Source organism: Haemaphysalis longicornis, unplaced genomic scaffold (genome assembly GCF_048455015.1).
Source record: "Haemaphysalis longicornis isolate Haplotype H1 unplaced genomic scaffold, Haemaphysalis longicornis Haplotype H1 scaffold_9, whole genome shotgun sequence".
NCBI classification, from domain to species: domain Eukaryota; kingdom Metazoa; phylum Arthropoda; class Arachnida; order Ixodida; family Ixodidae; genus Haemaphysalis; species Haemaphysalis longicornis.
The window spans coordinates 15,125,084-15,151,326 of record NW_027526460.1 but is presented as its reverse complement, the minus strand read 5'-3'; the positions used below and the strand labels follow the sequence as shown (position 1 = coordinate 15,151,326).

The following is a 26,243-nucleotide window of genomic DNA, read 5'->3' as shown; positions in this document are numbered from 1 at the left end:
TTCTTCTTATATTGTCACCATTTTATGTTCATGCGCCAAGTAGCGTGGCACATGTCACAGCTCCAAAGCAAAAGGCTGGTGGTAAATAAACCCCAGCATAGCACACTCCTGCATCATGTGTGCCAAGTTGTGTGAGCATGTTATTTTTGCTGCTGCTCATATGAGTGCAGCTCAAAAAAAGTGCGCTCAATAAACCTAGCAGAGACTCTTCCACCGACATGGTTTTCTTTTTTTCCCCGTAGTGCTGAAGTACATTACGCACAGAGCTTGTTAATTTGTTTTCAAGATACGGGCCCAGGGAATTTAAGATGCCGCTATGAACACATTTTCAGGGAAGGTGGGGAGCAGTTATTGTAGAGCGACTCTCCCTTATTTTTCACACCTTCATTTCTATAACTACAGAAGTTTCTTCTAAAACTGTAAAACTATATGCACTAAAGATGTGCATAGTTAGGGGTTGACAGTTACGAGTTAACTGCTTTGCCAAAATCTCACATGTCCGAAGTAGCCTCTACCTCTCCCCCCACACACTTTTCATGTCCCCTGTCACATTTAATTGCCATACAGTGAGGGGTTGCATGCATGCGCGTCTATTGCTAATAAACACGCACTGCCGCGTTTATTTTATTTTAAAATGTGTGGTGGCACCATTCCAGGCAGTGTCTGTGTGCTCCTTCAAAAAAGATGCTAGCGTCATCGAGACTAAAGCACTAAGCTCACCTCTCGCGGTCGTAGTATGAGGAGGTTTGATGCCACGTCTAGGTTGTGGTGCCCCAGCTGAGATTTCGCAGCATACTGAAAACGTCGTGAAAAGGCCAAAACTCATTCAGCACGTACATACCCTGAAAAGAGTAAGCTTAATTTGTTTTACTGGCCCACTCACCATATCTGAAGGAAACGCGTACGACTCAATCACCATTTTACATCGTTTTCCTTGTGGCCTGTAATATGTCATCTGAAAGCAGCAGAGAACAAGTTCACAGTAGTGATTAATATCCTCCAGCAGCGCATTTCAGGCTCAAGATTGAAATGGCAACCTTTTTCAGTATCACAAGGCATTCCACAAATTTACGCCACGAAGTGCAATGTTTTGTTAACTGAAAAGTAGTAGCGCTTTATGAGGCCATAGCCCACTAAGGTGCTGACCAGATGAAAAATTACGGTGGATGCTTGGATGTTTCCAAGAACATGAAAGTGAAAGCCTAGCTAGTCGGACCTTCTGTTGATCTGCTGTTAAACCTGCTGTTTAACTTTGAGGCTGCACCCGTCACCACTTGACCAGCCCCCTGGACAGCACCCACCGAAGCCCAATCCACTCGATCACCAACACCAGGAGTCAATTGTTCGACTCCGTCGCTACCTTTAGCTCTCTGGGAGGCTAGACACATGTGCGGCAGCCGCCTATGGTACTGAAATTTCTCTATCCCCGCATGTGCTGCATTGCTTTTCTCAGAGCCCTACTCCTACCTCCTCCTGCCCAGCTCTTTCCCTTTCTTGGTTTGCAAAACCCTGCTCCCGCCTTGCGTTCTTATTTTCTGTGATTCCGTGCACCTCAAAATGATTTTTAAGGACAATAGTCTTTCTTGGGCTACTTAAACCCAGAAATTTTGGTCTGTCTGTCTGTAAGTATGTCTGTCTGTCTCTCTATTCAGCCTTCTGGCCAAAAGGTAAAGGAATACTTAATGATAGGTTCATATAGGCAAAACTTTTCTAAACCATTATATCTGAAGCGTAGTTCATGCTTGTCAGCATTGTTCCGCAAAAAGGGAAACATTAGGCATACATGAGGCAAAACATTGATGCGCAACGGGAACTCGCAGTGTTCTTTTAAATGAAAATAAATGTTTGCTTGATATTCGCAATAGCAAATAAAAAAAATGACGCGTTGAAAACGATACTTCGATGCAACGATACAAAGATAGCAGGTGAAGAGCATGGTCCAAGTGGCAGCGTTCCAAGCACTCTGTGGTTCCAAGTTCAACAGTAACAAAATGTTCCAGTAGATGGCATGTGAGCAGGGGAACGTGCGAAAATTGAGCTGGCTTCAGCAAATTTCGTGTGCTTTTGTGGGAGGAACGAAATGGGAGGGGAAGCGCATGACATGGAGTGCAGGAGAGATGAGAAGCATTTACAAGCAGAGGCGACAGAAGACGACCGTCTTTTGGGGACATTTGCAGCCAAGTGAGCAGATATGCGACCGATTTTTTGTACGTCACGCATTCTACGAAACATCGATGTTTTAAGCTTTTGCTTTCAAAACTGAGAAATGCAGCTGAAACCTGTGCTGGTTGCCAACTCAATGCAATCGCTCATGGTTTATGCCATTTATTTTATTATATATACATACGTATGTGCGTGCTTCATGCATATTGGTTTCAGGCCGACCTACTGACCATCACCAAAACGAAGTACACTCCTTCTAAATGCTCCACATTCAGAAAACAGAATGTGGAGAGTTGAACTCTGTCAATGCTTTAATTTACCGCGCTGATTAGCTTTTGCATGTGCAATATGTCACAGCAGTCGGCAGGTGCTCCGGGCAGGTTTCAAGTAAGCTTTCGCAATGTGGCTTCATGAACAAAGGCAAGTCACTCACCATAAGGAGATGTAAGTTCACAGTGAGTCCATTCATGAAGACAATCTCATCAGGATCAGCCCCTGCAATGCAATCAAGGATAAAACGCTTTAATTGCAACAGGAAATGCACGCGCATTGTAATTGTACTTTGAATAGACAAGCTCACATCCCATTCACTTAGGCAGTAAGAAAACTTTTTGCGTGTGTAGAGGAATGATTGACCTACCTCCTTACACTAACACTGCTCTCTGGTGGACAAGGAGTTGGTCTATTTCTTTCACTTTTCCTATGAACACAAAAATGCTCGACTATAGGCCGACCATGCCCATTACGGATACAGCGCTCTTCAAATAATGCATTTTCACATCCGATGGTAAACCCAAAAGGGGCTATGAGGACAAAATACAGGTTTGGTTCATTCGATAGATTCGCTCATTAGAATAACAATCATACCACAATTGATGCAAATTTCATTCAAATGAGCTGAATAATGAGGAAAACAGATCTAGGCCTGCAACTCACCTGCTACTTTCCCCCACTAAATTTATGATGCATTACGGTCAGCTCGCGCAATTGGCTGAGGCTGACAAAATCAAACGCAAATTAAGCGTGGTTTATAGGCTTGCAGAACAAGCCATTTGCACTTAAAATTTAATGCATTGTCTTTATAGCAGAAAGATATAGTGTAGTAAACAAAAGAATTTCCAAAAGAACAAGTAAACAACCACGCATGAAATTGCCACTGGTTGACGCTGCAAAATGCCGCTGTCTTGCAGACGACACGGCACTGACCCGATGGCATAAGCAACAATGTCACTTGCGTGACCCTGTTGAGTCATACCAACAAAGCAATAACTGGCCGTAACAAAATACGGCATGCGCAGGTCCGAAAAGAAGTAAACTAAGTATAGGGAATGGTAGCCAGCAGAGTCAAGGGGCCCCTTAAATATATCTTTAGGATCCTTAGGCGGAGCAGTAGCACGGCGCCCCTTAGGAAGACCGACAGTAACCAAACGTGTCTGCCAGCTTCAGTTCTAGTTTCTGTGAGATTTTCGCAACGTACATGAAGTGAGCAGCATACCATGTGGTACCTTTCCCTAATACATCATTCCTGACATCACGAAACATGCCATGGAGCAAGCGAATCGAAATTTTGACGAGTAAAGGTACACCAAAGTTGAAATACAAGTTGCTCTAGATTGATAGATAAGCTCACCGAGAGCACAAATACACCACTCTTATGCATAGAGCTTTAAAAATAAGGTAGAAAATAGTGAAGACGTGATGACCGGGGCTGCCACCACTGACTATATAGTGCAACATGCACCGAAGTGCTTAAATCGTCTGGCGAGCACAACGTCTTTCCTGGCTGCCGCTGGATGGCACTACTCGTCCACACTTTGGCGGTGGTACTGCTTTTCGAGGAAGTGTGTGACTCACGCACGAGCGATTGGTTCGACGCCAACACTCGCGGGGCCTCAGAGGACAATATGTTTTTCTTCAATAAAGCATCAATACTGATCAGGGTTCCCATGAAGGAACATTTTTCTTAGTGGTCTGGAGCTGCAAATGACGTGGGAGTTCAAGAAAGCACGACTGATTTGACCGAAACTGACCAAACCGCTTGGTACTGGTAGAGTTGTATTCGGTTGCTTCTGCACCGCTATACACCGCTGCTTCGCTTGCGTCACATTTTATCAGTGTTTGATTAGCGATTTGTCAGCCATTAAGGCATCTTTTGGTACCAAGTAAATACTGAAATGGCTATGGGAACGTCAGACTTTCATTTGAAACCAAATTGCTGGTGGCTTTCAGTGTCCCTTCAGGTTTCTCAGTGAACAAAGCATACTTTGCTGCCCGACAAGCACTGAGGGTGCTCTTTTGAATAAAACAAAGTTGTGTCTTCACGGCCCCTCTAAGTTGTGGCATTGTGCTGACATTTAGTCTTTGCATGTCATTAGTGAAGAAACCAGAATTTACAAGCCTGAAGGGGCAGCCTTTCATGGTAGCTTGGCATTCAGAAATACTATAGCATTGTGAAAGGCTGCTTTAACAATAGTCTTTAGGCTTAACTGTTCATTTCACACAGTACAGAAACTGATATCTTGAAAAAAATGGCGTCTTTGGTGGAAGTGTTTAATGCTGATTTATTGCCCCAAGCAGGCCCTTTATTTATACATTTGAACCATGCCATAGTGACCTGTTATGCCGCTCGATTTGATAAACCTGACAGAATGTTTTCTATCAACATTCCAAGCAGTACTGCATGCTTACATATTCATCCTTCAGAGAGTTTGTCAATTGTGAAAATTTACTCGGGCAGCTTCTTTGTATTGTAGCGGCATCATCATCATCACCACAGCAGTGCCCATCATCATCATCATATAACACGGGTGCTGGCGTGGGCAGTCCGAGCCATGCGCAGAGAATAAAAAATCAGGTTCCTGTTGCGGCAAGACGTCTGATGCCGTCTCTCTCGCCTCATCGGCGCTCCACAATTGGTGACCCGGACGTGATGTCGATTACCGTTGCCCGTCACCGGGCAGGAAGTGGAGCCATGGCTGACAGCGACCAGACCCCGCCTTTGCCGCCGGTTGCTGACGGCGACCAGACCCAGCCTTCGTCGTCGGTTACAATTGCCACATCTACCGCCATGCCCTTGCTGCTGCCATATTGGGATCAAAATCCTACTATCTGGTTCCTGCAGGTCGAGTGCTGTTTTGAGCTGGCCAAGATTACGTCGAGTCGACGAAGTACCGCCACGTCATCGCATCTCTTCCGGCCACTGTGGTGGGTGAGGTCGCGGACATTGTAGCTGCGTTCAGCACCGCTCTACCTGCCAAGCCATACAACCAGCTTAAAGCTGCCCTGCTCGAACGCACTGCCCTGTTGGAGCGCTCGCGTATGCGGCAAGTGTTGTCCATGGAAGAGCTCGGCGCCCGGCGCCCGGCGCCCGAGTCAGTTGTTACGACACATGCGGCAACTTCTTGGCCCTAGCGCACACACCATGGACGACGCGTTGGTGCACGAGCTGTTTCTTCAGCGCCTTCCAGCCCGCCATGTTCATTGGCGTGTGCTGCCCGTCAAGGAACACCACAGACAATCAACTGCGCCGGACATTCCCACGTACTCAGCGACTGTCAGCCACTCTCCTCTGCTACGTCCCAAATTCCTCTACCGCACTCCGCGCTATGGGGGGACCCTGTAGCGGCATCATCATCATCATCATTATCATCATCATATAACACGGGTGCTGGCGTGGGCAGTCCGAGCCACGCGCAGAGAATAAAAAACCAGGTTCCTGTTGCGGCAAGACGTCTGGTGCCGTCTCTCTCTCTCTCGCCTGATCGGCGCTCCACAGTATAATAGATTTGGAAATTCTTCTATGTATCTATCTTCTATGTCGAAACCTGCAAAAAGCGCAACACTGAAAAAACGCGACACAAACAGAGGGAACACAAAACGAGTGCTAAGAACGAGTTAAGCGCTCGTCCTGTGTTCTCTCCATTTGTGTCGCGTTTTTTCAGTGTTGCACTTTTTGCAGGTTTCGACATGCAATTCCACCAATTAGCCCAACTCACCATTCTGCTGCAGCATGTCTATTTTCTATTTATGCATAGGTTCCTGACACATGCTTAGCTAGAAACCAATATAGCAACTGATTATTTGCGCAAATGAAACGTGCTATTGATTGTATGTGGTCAGTATTTTGAATAAATGTGCCCTGCGGCCCTTGCGTTATAAGTGACGTGGGTTGCACACCTACGATGTCAGCCATCATCTTTCTTGGGTAGAGCTCGCACGTCGCCGCTGGTAGATAACCATGCACGTGGCTCTCTGCACCCCTGCAAAAGTTAATTACACCCGTCACCACACAAACGACTCAATGAACTCTTGAAAAAAGCAGTTCTGGGGTGTTTTATGGAGCAATATGCATACTCGTTAGCCTATAAACGTGTTTCACTCCGATGTATTGCTACAGATCTGTTTTGCGTCAACGCTCCCAATTTCGTCATGTGTCAAGGTGTGCTTCCATGAGGTGCTAGACATTAGTCAGGAGCTCTGCTTATCCACTGCACGAGAGTAAGAATCACACTCAACACTCACGTTTTTCCCCAGTTGTCGAGCACCTTCTGGACCTTCTCATCGGCAGCTTTCGGCTTGAGTCCCAGTGAGTGACCACACAGGTAGATGCATTCCTGGCCAGGCGATTTGATGAACTTGGGGTCCACTGCACATGAATAATAAAGCCATTGCCACTGAACAAAAGCTTATAAACAAGTTATGATTACCCGGGAATGAGCAAACTCGCAGAGCCTGCGCGACTGCATTTATTTGTGTGCACGTTTGTCAGTGCACCATTTCGTGAATTCTGTGTACCGGTTCTGATGGCCCAATCTGGTACGTGCTGCACATTTCGTTGTGACTGCAGAATAAGAGCCCGTCAATGAAAAGTTACAGATACCTGTACTGGATTTGCTCATTCCCAGTTAAACGTAAATTACTCCTCCTACATTTTTATGCCCAGTTATAAAGAGACCGTTTCATTAAGTTTCGAATTCTCCGAACATTGTGAACATTACAAGTCGTTGATGCCACTTACAGCATCTATTAATTGTCCTTAGCAAGCACAGTGGTGGCCACACCAAATATTTTAAGGCTAAATGAGGAGAAGATTTTCTTGCAGTATGAAATAATCCCGAAAGAAAAAGAAAGGACAGCACACACTTACACATAGCAGTAATAATACGGGCCACCCTTGAAGAAACACTAAGTGTGAAAGCAAGTTGACCTGTATCGGTACATTAGACTGTCTTGAACCCTCATACACCATACTCGCTGCTGCCCTAGCTGCTTATAAACATATGAAATGCCAAAAGCGATAGATACCCCATACACTTTGCTGCAGTACAGTGTGTAACATCAAGAATCCCAAATGCACGCTGAAACAGGATTGGTGGAGCTTGTCGGAGCATTTTTGTAAAACAAGCACTGAGCCATAGAGTAGTAGATGTGAAATAAATGTATTTGGGAACTTTTTCCGACCATGTGATTTTGAAAGACACAAACCTCAGCCAGCAAGCATTGTAAAATAATATTCCTCAGCCCAGTCGGTAACCTTTGTTTCACTTTCACTTTCATTGAAATGTATCCTTGTACAGTACAAGCGCAGTCAAAAACTTCATGTTGTTGGATGCATGTATAACCAACAGCCCTCGCAATTATTAGCAACAATCGGCTACAATACCGGAATGCAGCAGCCGTCAACTTCACTGCTGGCCAGTTGTGCGCACGAGTATTTTATACACGTGCCTTCCCTCAGGAGCCAATATAATTCTTTGGGATGTTTCTCAAAAGGCAGCATAGAGGGGCGCCCCTCAACTTACTTTCCTCTAACAATGTGATAAGTGACGGACATGACTCAAGTATAGTCCCGCTGCTCAAGAGAAACAGTGGTGTGCCATATCTGCCCTACCATACCATTTACTCACCTACCACTCTCTTATTAAAAGTGGAATGGCAATTGTATTTCTGCTCAGTAATGTAAGCAGTGGCTCAGTGGCTAACACGTTGTGCTGCTGAGCCCAAAGACGCAGGTTTAATCCCGTCCATGGTGGCTGTTTTTCAGATGGAGGTGAAAAGTAAAAATGCGCGTGGTCAAAATGAATCCGAAGCCCTCCACTACGGCGCACCTCATAGCCCAAGTGTAGTCATGGCATATTAAACCGCATGATGTGAACATAAAAAGCGGATCATCCCCTTTTTAGTAAATCCAGAAAAGTTCATGATGAGGCTGGTGCCGCGTTCTGGCCCATACACACACAGAGGTATGGACAACTTTGCGTTGCATGACGCATGCACCACACCCTGTAGAAAAAGAAGGCAGTGTTTACCGATCGCTACGTCGGCCATCTTGGGCATGCTGAAGCGCTGCCGAAAGCCACGCAGCGGATCCTCATGATCCAGGCGTTGTGCGAACTCGAGGCTGTTGGGCTTGAGACCCCAGTCCTTGGCACGGGACAGCAGCTCCTCTCTCGGTGAGCTCTTCTTCATGGTGCTGCAGGCTTGTACAACTGCGTGAAAAAAGCACAGAACTGCTACGGTCATCTCTGTTCACTGACAGTCCACAGGAGGTAACTTTTCCGACGACTTTGAACCTTTAACGTCTTGCACTGTCAGAATCTGCCTGAGGCCCCCTGAATTTCTAATCACCGCACTTGAATGACACCCACCCCTTGGTGTGTGCAATATAGTGTGTGTCGTTCACCTTGGCATGCCCTGTCCCATGTCGCATCATATTAATGTTTAGAGAGCCTCCCACAGAATCTGTTACCCAGTTCCGACATCTGCTTTTCATTGGGTGTGCGGGCTGATCTGAGTTTTCCTTCAAGGTGACTAGCAAGATCTCAGAGCTTCTGCTTCGTAGGTAAGCGTGAGAAACAATTGACGAGAGGTCAGGCACTGATGTGACAATATCCATCTTCAGCCCCGTGAAAACACTTCGTGGTATGCAGCTAGATTATATACTGAAATGGTTCAAAGCTTAAAGCTGAACTCGTCTGAAGTGCTTTGTTTGTCCTTTTGTTTTCGTCCGTGTCTCTTCCGCTTGTGCTGCGCTTCAACATGCACCCCCAAATCACCCAAATTTTCATGTTCTCAAAACATATTATAGTTGTATATGGTTATAGTAATTTACTGTACTTGGATTGTATGCGTCACCTAGTGTGCACCCATACACATGTTGCATATAAGCAACTATAGTTTGCAATTGACTGGCTTTAGCCGAAAAACAAGGGGCTTAGACTGGTTCCAGCTGGTTTGTTGTTGTGGCCTGGTTTCTCTTAGGGGTTTAACAGTCTCTGAGCCAGGCAACTGGTTTGCTGCTGGGATTGGTTGGTCCCAGCTAGCAGATCTGCTGCTGGGATTGCATGAACAGCGCAAAAATACAAGATGAAGAGGAGTAAAGAAATAGAACGCGTGCTGGTATGCTAACTGAAATGTTTTATTCAAATGGGAAAAGAACACGAAGATTTTCTCGCTCATACCAAAGATATATTCAACGTAATGTGCTAGCATCATTCACATGTAATCTAGAAGGGAGCTCAGTCTCTTCAATGAGATGTTATAAATTTGTTTCCAAACGGAAAACGGTTTCTGAAATTTCTTTACCGCGCATGTCTGGTTGCGCAGTGAGCGGACAAAAGCAATGCAAGTTTACTTTTAAAGATCTAGGCGCTTTTGAAAGCACATCTAGTTTACATTTGTCTGCTCATTGCGCAACCTGACTCTAGCAACTGCTGTGTGCTTCACCGCACCGCACCTGATAAAAGAGGCAAAGCAGGCTAATAGGGAGTACATTAACTCTATGCTCAGCGCATAGATCCGACTATGAAAACGGGCGTCAAATTTGGCACGTCGGACGCAAAAACATTGGTTTTCAGGCGCATTGTGTTCTCACGGAGATGTTTTGGTGTGTCAGAAACGATTTCATAAAACCATAAAAAATAGCTATGCCACACCATTCTCTGAAAACCACTGAACTTGAAACGCACGTGGTCTTTTCGATTTGCGAGTACGGAGCAGTTTTGAATAGTTAGCGGGCACTCAACGACTGCTGTTTCAGTAGGAATCCATACGGAGTAACTCTCGGGCAGTTCTGGGCAGTCCTAAATGACAAACCGAGGGCTTTCGGGCGCAGCGTATCACCGCAAACCGACTGCCACAAACGAGATGAGAACGACGTCATTGATGTCCCCTCTCCCTTTCCCGTTTGTATATCTCGCGCTTTCGATATTGTTGCAGCTTTTCTGAAGTGAAAAGGCACTCGCCGTTTAGTACGTTCCATAACGGTTCGTTGGATTTTTTTTTTTCGAAGTAAATATACTGTCGTGAATTCCATTCACCGTTGTCATAGCTCCCATCTCCCGCAGCTCCCCTCTCCGTAGTATCGTAGTATTTCCTACGCAAGCATAACATATGCCACGTACGAGCTCACCTTTGGAATAGAAGCGGCGTAGATGCGGCTCTCATGGGCGCACCTGTACTGCCTGTACGAGAGTGAACTCCACGCTGTTGGCTCAGCGACGAAGCGTTCGTCGACGCTGCACAAAGTCACGGGTCTGTGTGGCCCTTGAGCCGACAAACATTTCCCAACTGCATGCTTTCCGGTTCAGCTCCACGCGCCGCCGTCGACGTAAACCGGCCTGCCAACATATGCGAGCGAGAGCGTCGCGTCCTTGGGGACATTACACCCGATCTCGCTTTTAAACGACACTCGAGAGCGCTTTACGACGACCGCTCGAATCGCTGCATCAATCAGCCACGTCCGTGATTTGTATGTCGGCAGCGATCGCGCACTTCGGCGGGGTGGTTGCCTCTCGTATTCGGAGAAATGGCGCGCAGTAATTTGGAGTGTATATGCATACGTTATAATGAACGCCCGCGCGATATAGACATATGGTGGCTGCGCGCTTCGCCGCAGCCTTCGCCCCATTGCGATGCTCCACAATGACACCGCTCTCAAGGTTGAAATTTAAAAAGAAACGATATGGCAGTGCTTTTTTTTTAGGCTTAACCCTCCGCACACGTGCTTATGCCCTCGGCGTACGTCCACAGGCACGCACCGATCCTCCTCCACATTGCATGCATTCGTGCACGCACACGCGGTAGTGATCGGATTCAACGATTAGCATTCGTCTTCTATTTTCAGAATAAGTATACACGTAAATCCATCAGCGTCCACTGCAGGTCGAAGGATTCTCCTATATATTTCCAAGCGTTACTATCCTGCGGTGACCAGATCCAATCTCAATTATAGGCCCCGAATTTTCTTATTCCATCCTTCCAACAGGAACTGTTTTATATACACCCTACAGACCCGTTTCTGGTTGTCTACCGGTTGGCCGACCGCGCTCTACGTATTTTCTGCCCAGCCCAAGTCCACCTCTTCCTCGTAACTGAGCATATATGTATTCTACCCGAGTTTGTTACCTGGCTGATATATAAGACGCCCGTTTTTTTTTTTTTTTTTTTTAATCCCCAAGCGTTACTCATATCACCATTTCCATCACCCGTATACGGCAGTCGCAAGTTTTCCTTCAAGGAGCGCAAGACGCCAAGTTCCTCACCGGCGGTACGCATTGGTATATACTATACCTTCCTTTTAACTGGCGGGGAATAGCCTACTGATCATTATTTGGTTGCGCTTGCCGAATACCCCCCTGCCCATACTAATCTACGCCGGATTTCTTTATCGTGGTACAGATCGGCACTGGCAGCTTGTCCGAGATATGTTCCTCCACCTCTTCAAACACTTCATTACCCTAAGGGTAAAAGTGAGGCTTTCTGCGTATCTGCTTAGATTTATTGATATTCTTCACCAGTACTATTACGCAGAATCCTGCGCGCAGCTCCAGAATTCCAAGCAGTTAACACGCAACATGGTTGGAGCATTTTAAATCATCAGGAGTGATAAACCGAAAGAGGGACGGACGGGCAGATTTCGGGTGGGAGTAACCTAAATATGCTCACGCATTAAAATTTTCATGTGGGCCGCTCATTTCATTACGAAACCGGGAAGCGGTCAATATGGCAAAAATCACGCCTCTAACACGTGCGTGTATACCGAGGTCTTGCTTTGGTTCTTTGTGCTTGTGTACCAGCAAAATCGTGTTGATATATAGTCTGCGCTCGTTCTTGTCTTTACCACTATACCTCTGTCAGCTTGTAAGTCACGTCGAAATTTTATGAGGTACGCCTCCAAACAATCAAGGCACTTCCAAGCTTTAGAAGGCGTGTCGTCCTCACCCGCACTGGTTCTACCCTATTTCACCGCCCATCGTTTTTCCTCCCCGTTTAAAGGAGCCATGAAGACAAAATACAAGTTTGGTTCATTTTAAAGACTGTTTTGTTCCGATAACAATTATACCAATCTTATCGCGAATTTCAAACAAATAATCGAGATATTAAAAACAGGTGCAGCAGTGCGACACCCCAGTCCCCAGCCACTTTTTAGTGATTTTTTTATGGCGTCACAGAATCTTGTTTGTGCGATTGGCGGCTGATGAAGTAAGCCACCGCCAAGGAACATGAATGGGCCATTGTAGCGGGGCCTCTATAGTTCCGTTTCGTCGTATCACTTCAATGCTGACAAGCAGTTACCGTACTAAAAAGTGTTTTCGTGCTGGCCCATGTTTCCTCACTGCGGTCCATATCACGTCATTGTAGCGCGAAATTTGAAACATTTTCATTGTTTTGCGCGTTTCTTTTTGTTTTTTGTTTTTGTTAAGATAACGTCTTTCGTGGCTGAAACCGAGCTGAGTGAGTTAACAAGGGCTATTTCTTTCAAACTGAATAAGGTTGTATTTTGTCTTTATGGTCCCTTTAAGGGAGGAAGGGTCACCCTGGATCCACCTTTGTTATTTCAAGCCTACCATAGTTACCCCGTCGCCTCTTTGTTTCGTTTCAAACAAAGCAAGTTATATGGTAAGAATCGCGGTACTTCGTTTTCCCCCGTACACCACTACTCTGCTCTGTGCGAGGACATCCGGAGAGCGTTGTCGCGCTGTGCGAGAACACTGTGCCTTACAAATGTTTTCCGCATTCTCACGGGTCACTAATGTTCATTGCCAGTGCGGCAGGGTGACGCCTCTCTGGAGATGCCCTGGTCTAGCAATTAACAGTGGGGGACGACGCTTGTGCTTCGGTAAACTGTGCTAGAATATTATCGTAAAGTATAGCTTTGTCAAGCATTTCGGTTTTCAGAAGAGATTCCAGCACCCCCCCCCTCCCTTTATCTCTGGCCAATGCTGTAAAGAACATTTAAGACGGTGAAGAGGGTAATCGATTGTTCTAAAAAGATTAACTTTTTACTCAAAATTTTCAAGTGGACTTGAGTAATGGCCACAGGTTCTTCCCACCCTCCCCCTTCAACCCCCCTTTCAAGATTTTGTGTGGAAATTACGGATGCGGCCATTGGGCGGATAAAAACGCTTTCCTCGTTGATGTTTATTCTTTGCATGCATGAACGTTGGCTTTATTCACGCCTTTTGGCACTAAAAAAGAGAAATAAAGCATTTGTGACCGCATCATTTGTCGTTATCATTCAGACCTTATAATTCAGGCGTATTCATTCGTGCACATCCTCGTCTTCAGCACGACGTAGAAGGTGCATCCAACTTAAAAATAACTGCGCGAACGAGGATGCTGGGTACAGCCGCGCACTCAGATGCAAAATGATAACGATAACATAATCTTGGGAACAGTGTTAGGTGTTATCACTAGAACGGTCAGCAAAACGGGTAGAGTATTTACAGCTCGGACGGAGTTAACAACGCAGAACACTATAGATAAAAATTTTACCATAGAAATTCTGGACTGGAAAAGGGGGGAGGGCAACCCCTTAGCGACACATCAGCAAGAGCGGACGAAGTCGCAATAGGCCTTATCAAACAGTTGGGCCCAACGAGCGAGACACATTTGAATAGCGCCGTGGAACGGGCCATAAAATTCAAGAGAATTCTAACGCGGCGGCAAGAAAGCAGGGTGAGCTTTTAATCTATATAGGCAAGTACAAAGAAGGCAAGGGCAAAGCGACAATGCTATACAGACTTGTAATGCAAGTCATCGAGCCCGAGCTGTTTAAGTGGGTGGGGAATCATTGGGGGCATAGGCGTGCGCAAGACCCCACATGAGATGAGGCCAATTTTCATAAGAGCGTCCCCCCTGCCCCAAGGACTGATATTGTCACGAAAAGAGGGAGTGTAAAACACCACCATGCATTTCCACCTCCGAGGAAAGCAAAGCTGTGTGCGGCGCATAGCTTGCATGCGCAAGCGCTCGCTCATGGATGACACCGTATAAACATATATCACTTTACCATATACCGCGGCTCGTTCCATTGGTCCTGCCGCCATCACGTAACTATATTATGCAAGAAAACTAAATAAGCTTAGGCAGGGGCTGTAGGGCGTTTCGACGCACTAACTGGCGCGGTCCCTGCAGGAACAGCAGTGCGGACATTGAAAGGGACTGTCGCGCGGCGCTTTCAAACGCCGCGCATTCCGAGAAAAGCCGCGCCTGCTCGCACCGGATGTCGGACGGCCACCGGCGTGGGGCTGGAACCCGACGGAGAGGACTCGCTTTTCCCCCCTTCCCCGGTCCTCAGCGGGAAGATGAAGGGAAGACGAAGACGGACAGACGCGGTCAGGGCGCCGGAGCTCTCGGCTCGTCGTCTTCGGGCTCCACCCGAGCACTATTTCTTAGCTGCAGGCTGGGCTGTAAATAAACTACAGTTTTTGCATCGGAAGCTGAGTTTGTCCGTTGGGGATCCTTGGGGTCAGATCATCGGCACTGCTGTTGGAAGAGAAGCCCCAGGGGGAAAGAACCTCGCGAAGATAACTGGGGCCGGGAGAACACCGTCTATTATTAAATTGCATAAAAATCAGGACACAGTGGTTGTCTCAATTATTAAAAAGAAGTAAACAACAAAATGCAATTTCTTTGCACACTGATTGAGTACGATCAAGCCAGCTTGTTCTCTCCACCACTCCCCTCCACAAAAAAAAAAAAAAAAAGGAAACTGCCATCCCTTCCTAAAGAAAGGCGAGAGAGGCGCGAGAGCTCCGTCCAATCCAAGGAAGGTCCGTGCGTCCAATCGACCGTCAAACCTCCAAAGACCCAAATCGCAAACGCAGAACGAACCCATGCATGCGACGATTTTTCGCGCATTAAGTAAACGCATCTACGAACGATCTAAATGTATGCCGATATGTTTTTATTAGATAAAGGTTGCACTCCTTTATTAGATAAAGGTTGTACATTGTACTCTTTCTTCATGACCGATGCGTGTATGGTCTTATGTAGAACCGTTCCTATTTCGCGATTTTCAGGTAACCGTTTCGACACAATGTAATCCCGTTTTCACGCACGCGCCGTGTGTCCAGATATCTTATCGGAGCTTTTCGGTCGACCAACCGGTCTATGAGGGAATGCATTAGTTTTTTGACCGGACGCCATCGGTCCCACTATAAAGCTTTCGCTCATTTATTGTTGCAGCGCCCTGTATGAGAGTAGAGGGCAGCGCAATTAATGAACGGGACGAAGCGAAGACGCGACAAACACAAGCGCTTGTGTTTGTCTCGTCTTTGCTTCGTCCCGTTCATTGCGCTGCCCTCTACTCTCGAAGTTATGTGCCAACCGGCTCAAGCTTCAACTCTTCTGAGGACCCTGTATGAAATTAGCGTTCCGCGCGTTCGTCTTGAGGCCAACGTGCTTTTGCTCTTTCCGCGCGTTTGACCTGAGCCAATCTGTACAACCGAAATCGCGAGCGTTGTTAGCGATTTCGAGCATAATCTTACAATTAAAATGTAGAATTTTTGCGTGCCGCAAAAGTTTCCGATTTCTTCAAATCACTAAATTCGCGGAAATTTAGCGCGGGCTTGAAGTAAGTGGTTGAAAGGTGAAGAGACAGTCCTGCTGCAGTCTTGTCAGCGCCAAATGTAAAACCAGGGGCCAGCGCCAAATGTAAAACCACCGCCAATATGGCGGTGAGCGCGAACACAGGCGGCGCTGCGAAGCGCGCCTCCGTGACGTCAGCTTAGGGATTCTCGCATTTGTCGTCTGCTTCACTCAGGATCGCTCTTCCTGCTGTTTCTTTGCGCTCGGTCAACGTCTGATGCTTGTCCGCACCAGAATTGGCGTGTGGGTAACTTTTTATCATAATAATAGGCTTAAAATCGCATACACTAGCTCATGGTGTCAATTAAAGTATAGTTTTGGATACCACTACGGGAGAAACATTGCTGGCGCCACCCTATTCCTTGCGAAGCCGGTCCTGTGCGGAGCGCGAAGAGTCGGAGCTAGGCGTCAGTTTCTCATGTAATCATTCGAACAAAAGGAACAGTCATGTGCTAATAACCGACAACAGCGAATATGGAAGACCAAAACAAATTCTAGGCCTTCAGGGCTGTCGGCTTTGGCAGAAGGCATCACGATTCCCGGTAATCATATGTAAGGTAAAACAGTTTTTGCAACCTTGCCGAACGCTCGAACGCGTTTTGTCACATCACTTTACGTTGTCAAGGCATGAAAGTTTGCCGACATGCACTATAGACTGCAAAAACTGTAGGTTGAGTTCCAAATAACCCAGTGTGTATATACGCGTGTGCTGATTCTATACCAGGCATCTAACCAGTATGGAGGTTTATTGAGCAAAACGAGTCACGTCTTCGTTAAATTTATAGTAACACATATATGTTTGTTAAGACCTGGAGGGATATTTCGGAACATTTTGCACAGCCATATCTTCCCGATATTCGGATATGCGTTATAGGAAAACTGCACTCAAGAGGAGGAGGAGGAGTAAGGGGAGGAGGGGAAAACTTTGTTTAACAATTAAATCGATCTGGTTAGTGGGCCGGGTCCTCAGTCCAGGACAAGAGAGTAAAAGTAATTTTCTTCAATCATAGAACGCCATCCCGAGTAGAATAGGATTTGTTCTTCGCGCCTGGAAGGGTTGAAAAGCAATAAAGAGCTACTTGGAATTCTTCTTCGGTTTCGAGTTTTGTAATATATGCAGGTATACTATTTATTACGTTACTTAGCGAGTATATCATGCCTTCAACACCGTAATCATGTCATCATTGTTCGAGTTGAGAGTCAGTTCGTTATGATAACGATATAATTACGATAGAAATTCGGAGCAGAAAAGCCGCCTTCGAGTACTGTGGACCACGTTGTTTAGGGCGCGATCGCGGTGGCGTAGCACACTTATCATTGTATTTGCATGTGAATAAACAAAGCACGCTGCGGATATGCACCTTCTTGCACGCAGCCGTAATGAAAGCCAATTTGTGAAGAAGGGAATGTATGCCATACAAAATGAAGGAAATATCCACACGACATTTGTGAGGCTCCCAAACATCCCGAAACCTCCTAATAAGAGGTTGGTGACGGCGCAGAAAAATTAATGCGTTGGGCAGAAAAAAAAGCAAGAAACATTAACCCGATACAAGACAACAACGAAAGAAACAGAAGAAAGCCGCTTTATTTCCTGCTGTGCGATGAGCGTGTAGAGGCCACTGCTTGGTACGTAGTATTAGACTGTTGAGTCTTCATAGGAGCATCTCAAAAATACTGCAGGGAAGCCTACGCATTTTGAATATTTATCGAGAAGCTCTGATCGCTGATCCTCGCGAATAAGCAAGAAAGGACGAGTTACACACGATCTTCTGACCGATACTCTGAAGGAAGTTGTTCTCTATCTCTTCGTGTCTTGCAAACTTGCGGGGGATACAGCTTCAAATTATTCAGGTGCGTCAGAAGCTGGCAAAATAACTGAGTCGCTAGAAATACGCTTTTTAACGGACTACAGCAACGAAGCAGGCGATTTCTAGCCCAGGCACTGTTGCCCCTCACAAGCGGAGTGTAGCAGACGACAGCGGCGCGAATCCCTAAGCCGACGTCAGAACCAGGGGGCGCCACTCAAAGATCTCACCGCCAATAAGCTATATAACTAAACCTATTTTTCATTTTTTTTTGTAAGTGGCCACCACTAATTGTGCGCCCTCCACCAGGCAGGTGCCCTAACTGCACCTGTTGTTGTCAATAAAGATTTTATTCACCCTGGCAGTCAGGTGGAAGGGAAGAGCACCCCCCCCCCCCCCACCTTCCCTCGCCTGTGGGGAGAACTACAGAGGGAATTTGAAAAGACTACGTTTGCGCTAACCCACTGCATAACGATTTTAGCCCGGAGCAGAGCACTACGCCTAAATATAAAGGTAGCGTATGACAACACGTAGACACAGAATGGCTGCAGTGAATATTCTGGAGCAAGATGTTGTTGATGCGGAGTTTATACAGCTGCTAAAGACAATATAGAAAGATAACGAGGGCAATAAGTCAGGGGCAGAGGCGCATGTATTGAAGGTCGAAACAGGCATACGTCTTCTTCCACTCCCTTAGTTAAAATAACGGGTACGACAGATCTGATCCATTTGTGTAGATACACAGATGGACCGAATCACGAAGGGCTAAGCAAAACGTGAACGCGCAAGCATCCGGGAAAAGCCCGTACTTCTGAAAGCGCTCCTGTCACTTCGGAAAACGATCTACTTTAAGCCACAAACGAAGTTTTTTCCTCTTTCAATATTCGTTTCAAAAGTGGCTCTTTTTTAGAAAGGTTGGTTCGCGCAAAGACAATCCGACGTTATCCAATCATGACAGCTATACGACTCGGGTGCAGCCAATTTGAGACAATGTATAACCAAAGTGTGCTCGTTCACACATATTGTCCGTGCAAGGTGACCCCTCCTCTCCCAGAGTGTGAAGTGAGGCGCGGTGGTGACCTTACCGGACCTGGTACGAATCCGCGGCGGGTTCCTCGGGTCGTTTCCCTCGGCGTGCCACTCAGCTGTTCCCCGGTGTGCCAAGGCAGCCACGTGCGCTTACGCCGCAGACGCCGACGTCTTTATGACCGGTCGACGCCACTATATGGCGGGGTGCATTTCCCCCGACCATATACGACAGATAACCGGGGCAGCCTCAGCGCGATAAACGAGGTGGCTGCGAAGAAGGCACTGGGCCACGACGCTTTCAGCTTCTCGCCACCGCTGCTGCTGCTGCGAACATCAAGCGCGATTGCCCAAGGGCAAAGCGACATTGAGAACGTAGTTGACAGACGCGCTCAGCGCTGACCTGTACGCCGATACGACGCGGAGAGGAGAAATGGACTAGAATAAATGATCCTTCTTACGCTTAGTTTATACTACAGGGACCATGGACACAAAATACAATCATGTTCAGTTTGAAAGACCCAGCTATCGGTAAATCCCTCAGTTCCATTCCAGCCCCTAAAGAAGTTTTTTTAACTGAGAGGGAATCTTTAATTTCGAGCTCAATGTTGCAGGATGGCTAGAGCACCGGCCTTAAAACAAGTGCTAAAATTATTTTTAAAAACTTTAAATTTCGCGCTTTGCAGTGATGTAATATGGGAAGCAGTGACGCAATATGGCCCAGCACTAAAAATACAGTTGTCAGTGTGTTAACTGCACGTTGGTGTTCAAGGGATACGACCAATCTCCACCGCGATCGTCCAGTCTTGTTCATTGGCGGTGACGTGGGTCGGCGGCCGCCAATCACACTAACAAGATTCTGTGACGTCATAGAGAAATGGCCGGAAAGTTACTAAGGGGTCGCCACTGCTTCATATGTTTTCCATTATTTGTTCGAATTTCGTGATAAAATTTGACCCATTGTTATCGGGATATGGCAGCCTTTTTAATGGCGAATGGCCAGGCGCGGGATTCAAAACAAGGTTTAGCTCGCAAGAACGGCGCACGATTCACCGGCGCCACGTCTCCGGCAAAATGCGCGCCAGCGCCTTAATGCCGTTGCTAATTTTACAGCACAAAACCTGCAGCAGCTGGATAGAGCAGTGCTGGAAATGCTTCAAAATATCCTGCCTCAACTAGGATTGTGAAAGTGGTTCATTAGGCAGGAGATGCCGGAAGAAGCGAGGCTCGGCTTTATTGCCGTTATCTTGGGGCTTATTCGCATTGGCGATACGGAACGCGACTGGAAAGAGTTTACGCAAGAGATGCAGTCATGTCAAGATGACGCCTCGTCAGCGCAGAAGTCATCAAACACGCTCTGCGCCGCCAGTGTGAACAAGAAAACGGTCCTCTTGAACGGCGGAGGCGGGCGGCCAACCCCGTTTCACTAGTCGCCATTTGTGACGTCATAAGTCGTACCGCAGAAAATTGTGTAGGGCAGCGATGCGCGTTTTCGAGCTTTTCGGCATTTCCTGCGTTATTAAATAACTGCAACCACCGCGAGGGGTATATTTGTATTTTGGCACTGTATATAATCTACCAAATAAAGACCAGATTGCTTTCCCGCTTTAGTGCCAGTTAAATTTCTTTTGGGCAACGGAAGCTTGCGAACTGAGACTATATGTTTTATTTTTTGGGCTGTCTCAGGGCAGTACTTGCTTCTTCACAGCGATTTTTAGGTGCGGTTACGATTTTAATTCGAAAGCATGAGTTAACTATGATGGGCGCAAGGCCGGCATCCATGGCACAAATATTACCGACAAAATATGACTGACTATTCAAAGGACAAAGAACGGACCAAAAAAACGCTCGAAATGACGAGGCTAAAAGCTTCGCTGTCAACGGATGATGATGATAATGAGAAGATTCTAGTTCACCATAACACCGAAGCCGCCACGTCATTACAGTGCATCAATTAACGCGCTGCCTTCATCGGCGCCGTGTATACGGCGATGGACTGTGCACGCACCGTCCACATCAAAGTCAGCTGTGAAACATGCCGGCGCACACAATGTGGACACAACCTTTACCTTTCCCCAGTTCAATAACACTAACGTTTGCACATACTACGTGACAGGGAGTACTTAGGGCCCTGGAATTTTTCCCCAACACCTGCGGGTACCAGGGCGACGTGCTAATGTATATCCCATTATCGCCGACAGCGATTCGTCTGGGGTCGAGCCGTGCACTAAACCGAGTGCATTGTGCATGGATAACCCCGCTGCTTGCAATACTTTCAAAATTGGCGAAGATGATTTCCTCGTTGATAGGAATGGTGCATGAGTCCAAGAACAAACCTACCCACAATTTTCATTCAACGAAACAGCGATTCGGGCTCTGGAATGATTGAGCTACGCTGAGTCTCATTACCTGTGCAAAAAAACCAGTGCCTTCCTCCTGATAAATTGCGCTAATTCCGGAAGTGTTGCGGTCTTTTGCGGAGCAAGACGTCGGAAGACGAGAGCAAGCGCACAAGAGGGAGGGTTGGCCTTCGGAATGCTCTTGTACGGCTGGAAGCCCCGTCTCGTAGCCCATCTGTTCATAATAAAGTTTCCCTCCCTCTCTGTCTCGCTCCACTGCTCGTCATCTTATTGAGACACGTATATTTGTTTTAAACAATCCAGAGTGTTGATATTTCTTGGAAGAATCGCTGACAGCCCGTCACGACAATTATCAAGCGGCCAATTTGTGTCCACGAAGGCTGCTTCCATGTACAGCCTGTCAAAATTTTCTAGGCCATGTCTTAGGTCTATGGCGTTTTTTTCCGGCTTCCTGGCATAAAAAAAAAAATCTTGTACTCAGAATTTTTTGTGGCCTATCCCCTTTTGGCAGGACGTAGAAAATTTTGACAAAGACTGTACCTCGGGAAGTTCGTCTTGGAATGCCTTACCCCACTGTTTGAACTCTAATATTTTTATTTTATACCTCAATCAAGATAACTGTCTTCTACCACTTCTATTCCCGTCTCGCCCTTTCAGCTTGTGCCTTCCACTCATGTGTTGTAATCTTGGTTAACCGTCAGCGGTAACTCATTTTCTCACGCCTCAACAGTACGTAGCTCGTGTAATGAATTCGTCAATTAAACGCCCTTTGCTGTGATCAGCTGTGAAATATTTTGTCGCTTGTATGTTTACTTGGGTCACGAGTCATAGATGCATTTTCGAATTTGAGCACTGCTTTCCACTCTTTCGTATGTACATTTGGTGAACTCCTAGCTCACTCGTTCAGAGAAAGCTCAGCCGCGCACATCAGTGCGTCTTGTGACAAAAAAAAATAAAAATTATATATATATATATATATATATATATATATATATATATATATATATATATATATATATATATATATATATATATATATATATATATATATATATATATATATATATATATATATATATATATATATCAGCGTTACTGGATACAGTCACTGCTTGTGGGTGACACTACGCAGTCGTTTACAATGATCACAAATTCCGTTTTGTCTGCACAAATTGCCACGCAGCGTAGGGAGAGGCGAGGTGTTTACATTGCGACTAGCGGCGACGAAAGGCCTTGTGCGCGATATTCCAGCCGACCTACCCTCGCCTCGGACGAGTCCATGCGCCCCGCGCGGCGTTTGCCCCGACGCCTGGCTTGGAATGATCCTCAGGAGGGGAAGCCCATATCACCGAACGAGGGCTGGCGGCGTGCACAGAATAGAAAGCACGGGGACATCTTGACCACACCGCAAGACCACCATTCATTGTGCTTGTTTGTAGTGACACCACTTTGGCTTAAAGAGCCCACGGATGGGGCGAAAAAATGCAAATCCGCTGCTCTCACCGTTTTCACGGTCATTCTCTCTCTCTCTCTCTCTCTCCCTCTTCTTTTTTTCGTCTAGGCGGTTTCGATGCAGTCTTGGATATACAAACTTTTGATGATGGTGTTGTTTTTCGCTAGATGCACAGGCAAGACATCGCCGAGCCTTTCTGGTATGCAAAAACGATGGTTCGAACATTTCAATGCCATTTTTAGCGCGGCAGTGGCACCACCTACAAGCCTTATTTTGCACCAAATCGCAGGCCGCGCTGTTTGAAACTTACTTCATGCTCATTCGCGCTTGCAAAATAAGGCTTCCAGCCGGCGCCTCTTCCTATTCAGCTTTGGGTCAATAAAGTTTTTAGCACCACCACCACCACCAGAAATCATTCTGGGTTGGTTTCTGCTTTGATGCAATAGGCGCGAACCAAGAATGTGAGCCTGTGTTCGTAGGCACGCGAGAGAGAACGGTGTGATATGTACCTGATGGGGCGCGGGTTGAACTTCGTTCTATGTGCGTGATCTATCCGCCTGATGACGTCGATGACTGCTGCTCACGTAGGTATGCCGGGGACAATTCTCCCTTCGAAGTGGACATGCCTAAGGATAAAATTATACTCCTCATGAACGTGCATACTGGAGGCCGAGAATCAAAAGACTCAGTTTTTTTTTTTTGTATTATTTTGTAAAAGCCACATTTGGAAGACATTCGCTCGTTCTCCTTCGTAGAAACTCACCTGGGTAGTGCGGACTCGGAGCCGATTTTTAAGCCTGGCCTCTTCGTAGAGGCATGGTTAGGGTGCATCGTGTGTGTTGAAAACAATGGAAAAACCTGTTTGTGCGAGATTAACCCGGCGACCCGAGGACAAAAAAAAAAAATATCCGCACTGTATAACTGGCTTCCGGCAACGTTTGAGTGCACAAGATAGCTGTCTATCTTATCAGTAACGACAAACATAACTAAAAAAATGGACGGTAAACATTGGCAGTATTTTTTTGTGCGTGTGGTCCTGCAAAGACCGATAGTGGACAGCCCGCATTGATTAGAGGGGTCAGCTAATCCACGCGTGCAGGGCTTCCTCACCGACCAGAACATGGAGGTACGGTTAGGAGGTGTTCTGAGCAAAGAAATCAGCAGCGTCTGACGTGGTGTGCCCCGAGGTAGTGTTTTGTCCCCCACACTTTTCAATGTAGCCATGGCTGGACTGCCTGCAGCACTGAAAGAAGAGCGATTGACAGCACATTATTTGTGTACGCTGACGATGTCTGCCTTTGGTTTTCTGAGCACCACCAACACAGGCAGTTGGAAGTGAACGCTCAGCGTACTTCTAATACCGTGCGAACGTATCTCTCCGTAGTAGGCCCAACACACAATATATTAAAAATGTGTTCGTTGCCACTAAACACGAATTAACAGCAGAGCTGTTTAAGCTTGAGCTTTGTCCGTTGGCGTTATCAAAAAAACTACAAATAAAAACTTCCCGGCGCGAGTCGCCCGACACGACCTTCGCACAGTGGCTTTAGCAAAAAAAAAAGAACCGAGTGAACGTGAGAGTGCGCCTCGTGACGAGCTTCCGGCGTCGTCCAGGCTTGCGCGTGGGCTTGCGCCACGCGAGGAGCTCCCGTCTTCGTCGTCTTCGTCCTCAGCTCGGACCTGTGGCGCGCCGGTCTCTCTCTCTCTCTCTCCCCCCCCCCCCCCCCCCCCCCACCTTCCAGAGCCAGAGCCGGAAGCTGTTTTGTTGTCCACGTGATGTTTTGGTCGGTTGAGCTTGGGAATTCCGGGGCGGGGTCGTTGAGACGGCGAAGCCCTGGGTAGGTCGGAGGGGAGCGACGTAAGCCGGATTGACTCAGTTGGCGGCGACGACGTCTTGGCGGCCGTTAATGTCGACAGTGACAATCTTGGGTTGCCGCTCCCCGTACGAGGAAGGTGTACAGAGTTGCTCTTTCTTCTCCCTCTCTCCTGGGATGCGCTGTCAGTGTGGAGAGAAGCTCGGTCGAACCCCAGCTCTGCTGTTTCTGCAGCCTTGCACCACTAGTGCAAGCTGCGCCAATTTTTTAATGTCTAAAAGCAGCCGCCAAGAAACCGGCTATACAGAGGCACCCCCCGACAAAATCAAGCGTGCTGTTTGATCGAATGCCGCTAGCTGGACGTGTCCAGACTCACGCGGATCCACTCACTCGACACGTTCTTCCCAAATTTAGGCTTATTTTGAGCGCTTAAGCATTTATGTGTGAACCCAGCGAGAAAACTCGTCTGCCCGCTTGTAACGACTGATGTGTGATTTTTTCGCCGCACCAGGGCCTGCATACTTTGATACCAGACTCCTTACATTTCGCCTAAATAACGTTCTCGCAGCAATCCAATTGTGTGTAGCAATGAAGCCAACAGTAAAGGAGTTCGGTGTAAAGCGTTTTATACGGATACATGAAGTCTTATACGGATAATTAGTGTCAGGCCCTAGGGTCTTGACATTTTCTTAAGAGAACTCTTACATTGCCACTGGAAAAGTGTTGTGTTATTCCAGAGCAAGAATTTCTGTATAGTAGTGACACCAGCTTTAAATAGGCTTGATATTTAGCGCTTTACATGGGTACACGGGGTCTTATGGAGGTATTTAACAAAAAAGCTTTTGCGCCTTCCTCCGTTTGCATCATGCCGCTTACATGGTACTTAGAAAATGTCTTTCATGCAGTGCATGTCTCCATGGCGGAGGGGGGGAGGGGGGGGGGGCGTCCTCCTCCTCCCCCTAAGGCACTTGTTCTCCCCCCTTGCTTTCCTCTTTCATACCCATCTCCACCCATCCATTTCATCCGCCAAAAACGTAATGTTCTGTGCATGGCTTCGGCTCATAATAGGCGCATGTCGACTTCGCGCCGTCTCACGCGCCGTCTCAGCGGATTTTCTAACATTTTTAACGAGGCCACTGCACTCGCTGAGGAGATCGGGACAGATCTTCGCTGAAGCGCACACCGAAAAGACAGGCTTGCTCCCAAAATATGTCCACGAGTGACGTTGCCACTTACTTCAGACAAACTGTCTACGTGCCTCTGTTGGACAATGTGATCATGGACATCATCCAAAGATTTCCATCTGAGACGCTGGATATAGTCCAGCTCTTTTCTTTGTTGCCTTCTAATTTAGTACATGCTAGTTGCACTTCCGGAGCTAGCCTGATTTGCAGCAGCCTTGCAATGAAGTGCAGCTCAATTACTCGCATGCCACCGACTAGTCCTGAACAGGCGTATCGCATTGAGTACGACTTGTGGTTTGCGAAGTGGTGGCGAGAAAATGAATGAGGTGCGTGCGTTCCGTAGACAGCCATTGAGGCCTTCAACGCTTGCAAAAAGGACATTTTCCGACCGCTCACACACTCCTACAGGTCCCGGTGACGCTGCCGATCAGCGTTGCGACAGCCGAAAGCTGCTTTTCAACTGTTCGCAGACTGAAGACGTGGATTCGGTCCACCATGTGCGAAGATAGATTGTTGACTTGTTTATTTTTAACTGTCTACGCACCGGGACATTTTTGTCGACG

The 26,243-nt window shown here is 46.9% G+C and overlaps 2 protein-coding genes across 6 annotated transcripts in view; one reads left to right on the top strand and one right to left on the bottom strand.

Annotated features, from left to right (window-relative positions):
• The window catches only part of LOC144152916 (kynureninase-like), a 38,797-nt gene extending 15,920 nt beyond the window's left edge, over positions 1-22,877 (bottom strand). Inside the window, exons 1-7 of one of the 5 annotated variants that reach the window (XM_077684475.1) lie at positions 22,733-22,877; positions 8,472-8,651; positions 6,685-6,808; positions 6,340-6,422; positions 2,597-2,658; positions 884-955; positions 721-795 (exon numbers count right to left, since the gene is read on the bottom strand). In XM_077684475.1, coding sequence (XP_077540601.1) covers positions 721-795; positions 884-955; positions 2,597-2,658; positions 6,340-6,422; positions 6,685-6,808; positions 8,472-8,631 — 576 coding nt within the window. In that variant the 5' untranslated portion in view covers positions 8,632-8,651; positions 22,733-22,877. Of the gene's footprint in view, positions 1-720; positions 796-883; positions 956-2,596; positions 2,659-6,339; positions 6,423-6,684; positions 6,809-8,471; positions 8,652-10,573; positions 10,781-18,928; positions 19,159-22,489; positions 22,512-22,732 lie in introns of those variants that run through there. The other 4 variants (XM_077684479.1, XM_077684476.1, XM_077684478.1 and 1 more) reach the window with 4 other exon arrangements.
• LOC144152918 (kynureninase-like) overlaps positions 1-26,243 on the top strand; it is a 123,500-nt gene that overhangs the window by 19,088 nt on the left and 78,169 nt on the right. The window lies entirely within an intron of this gene.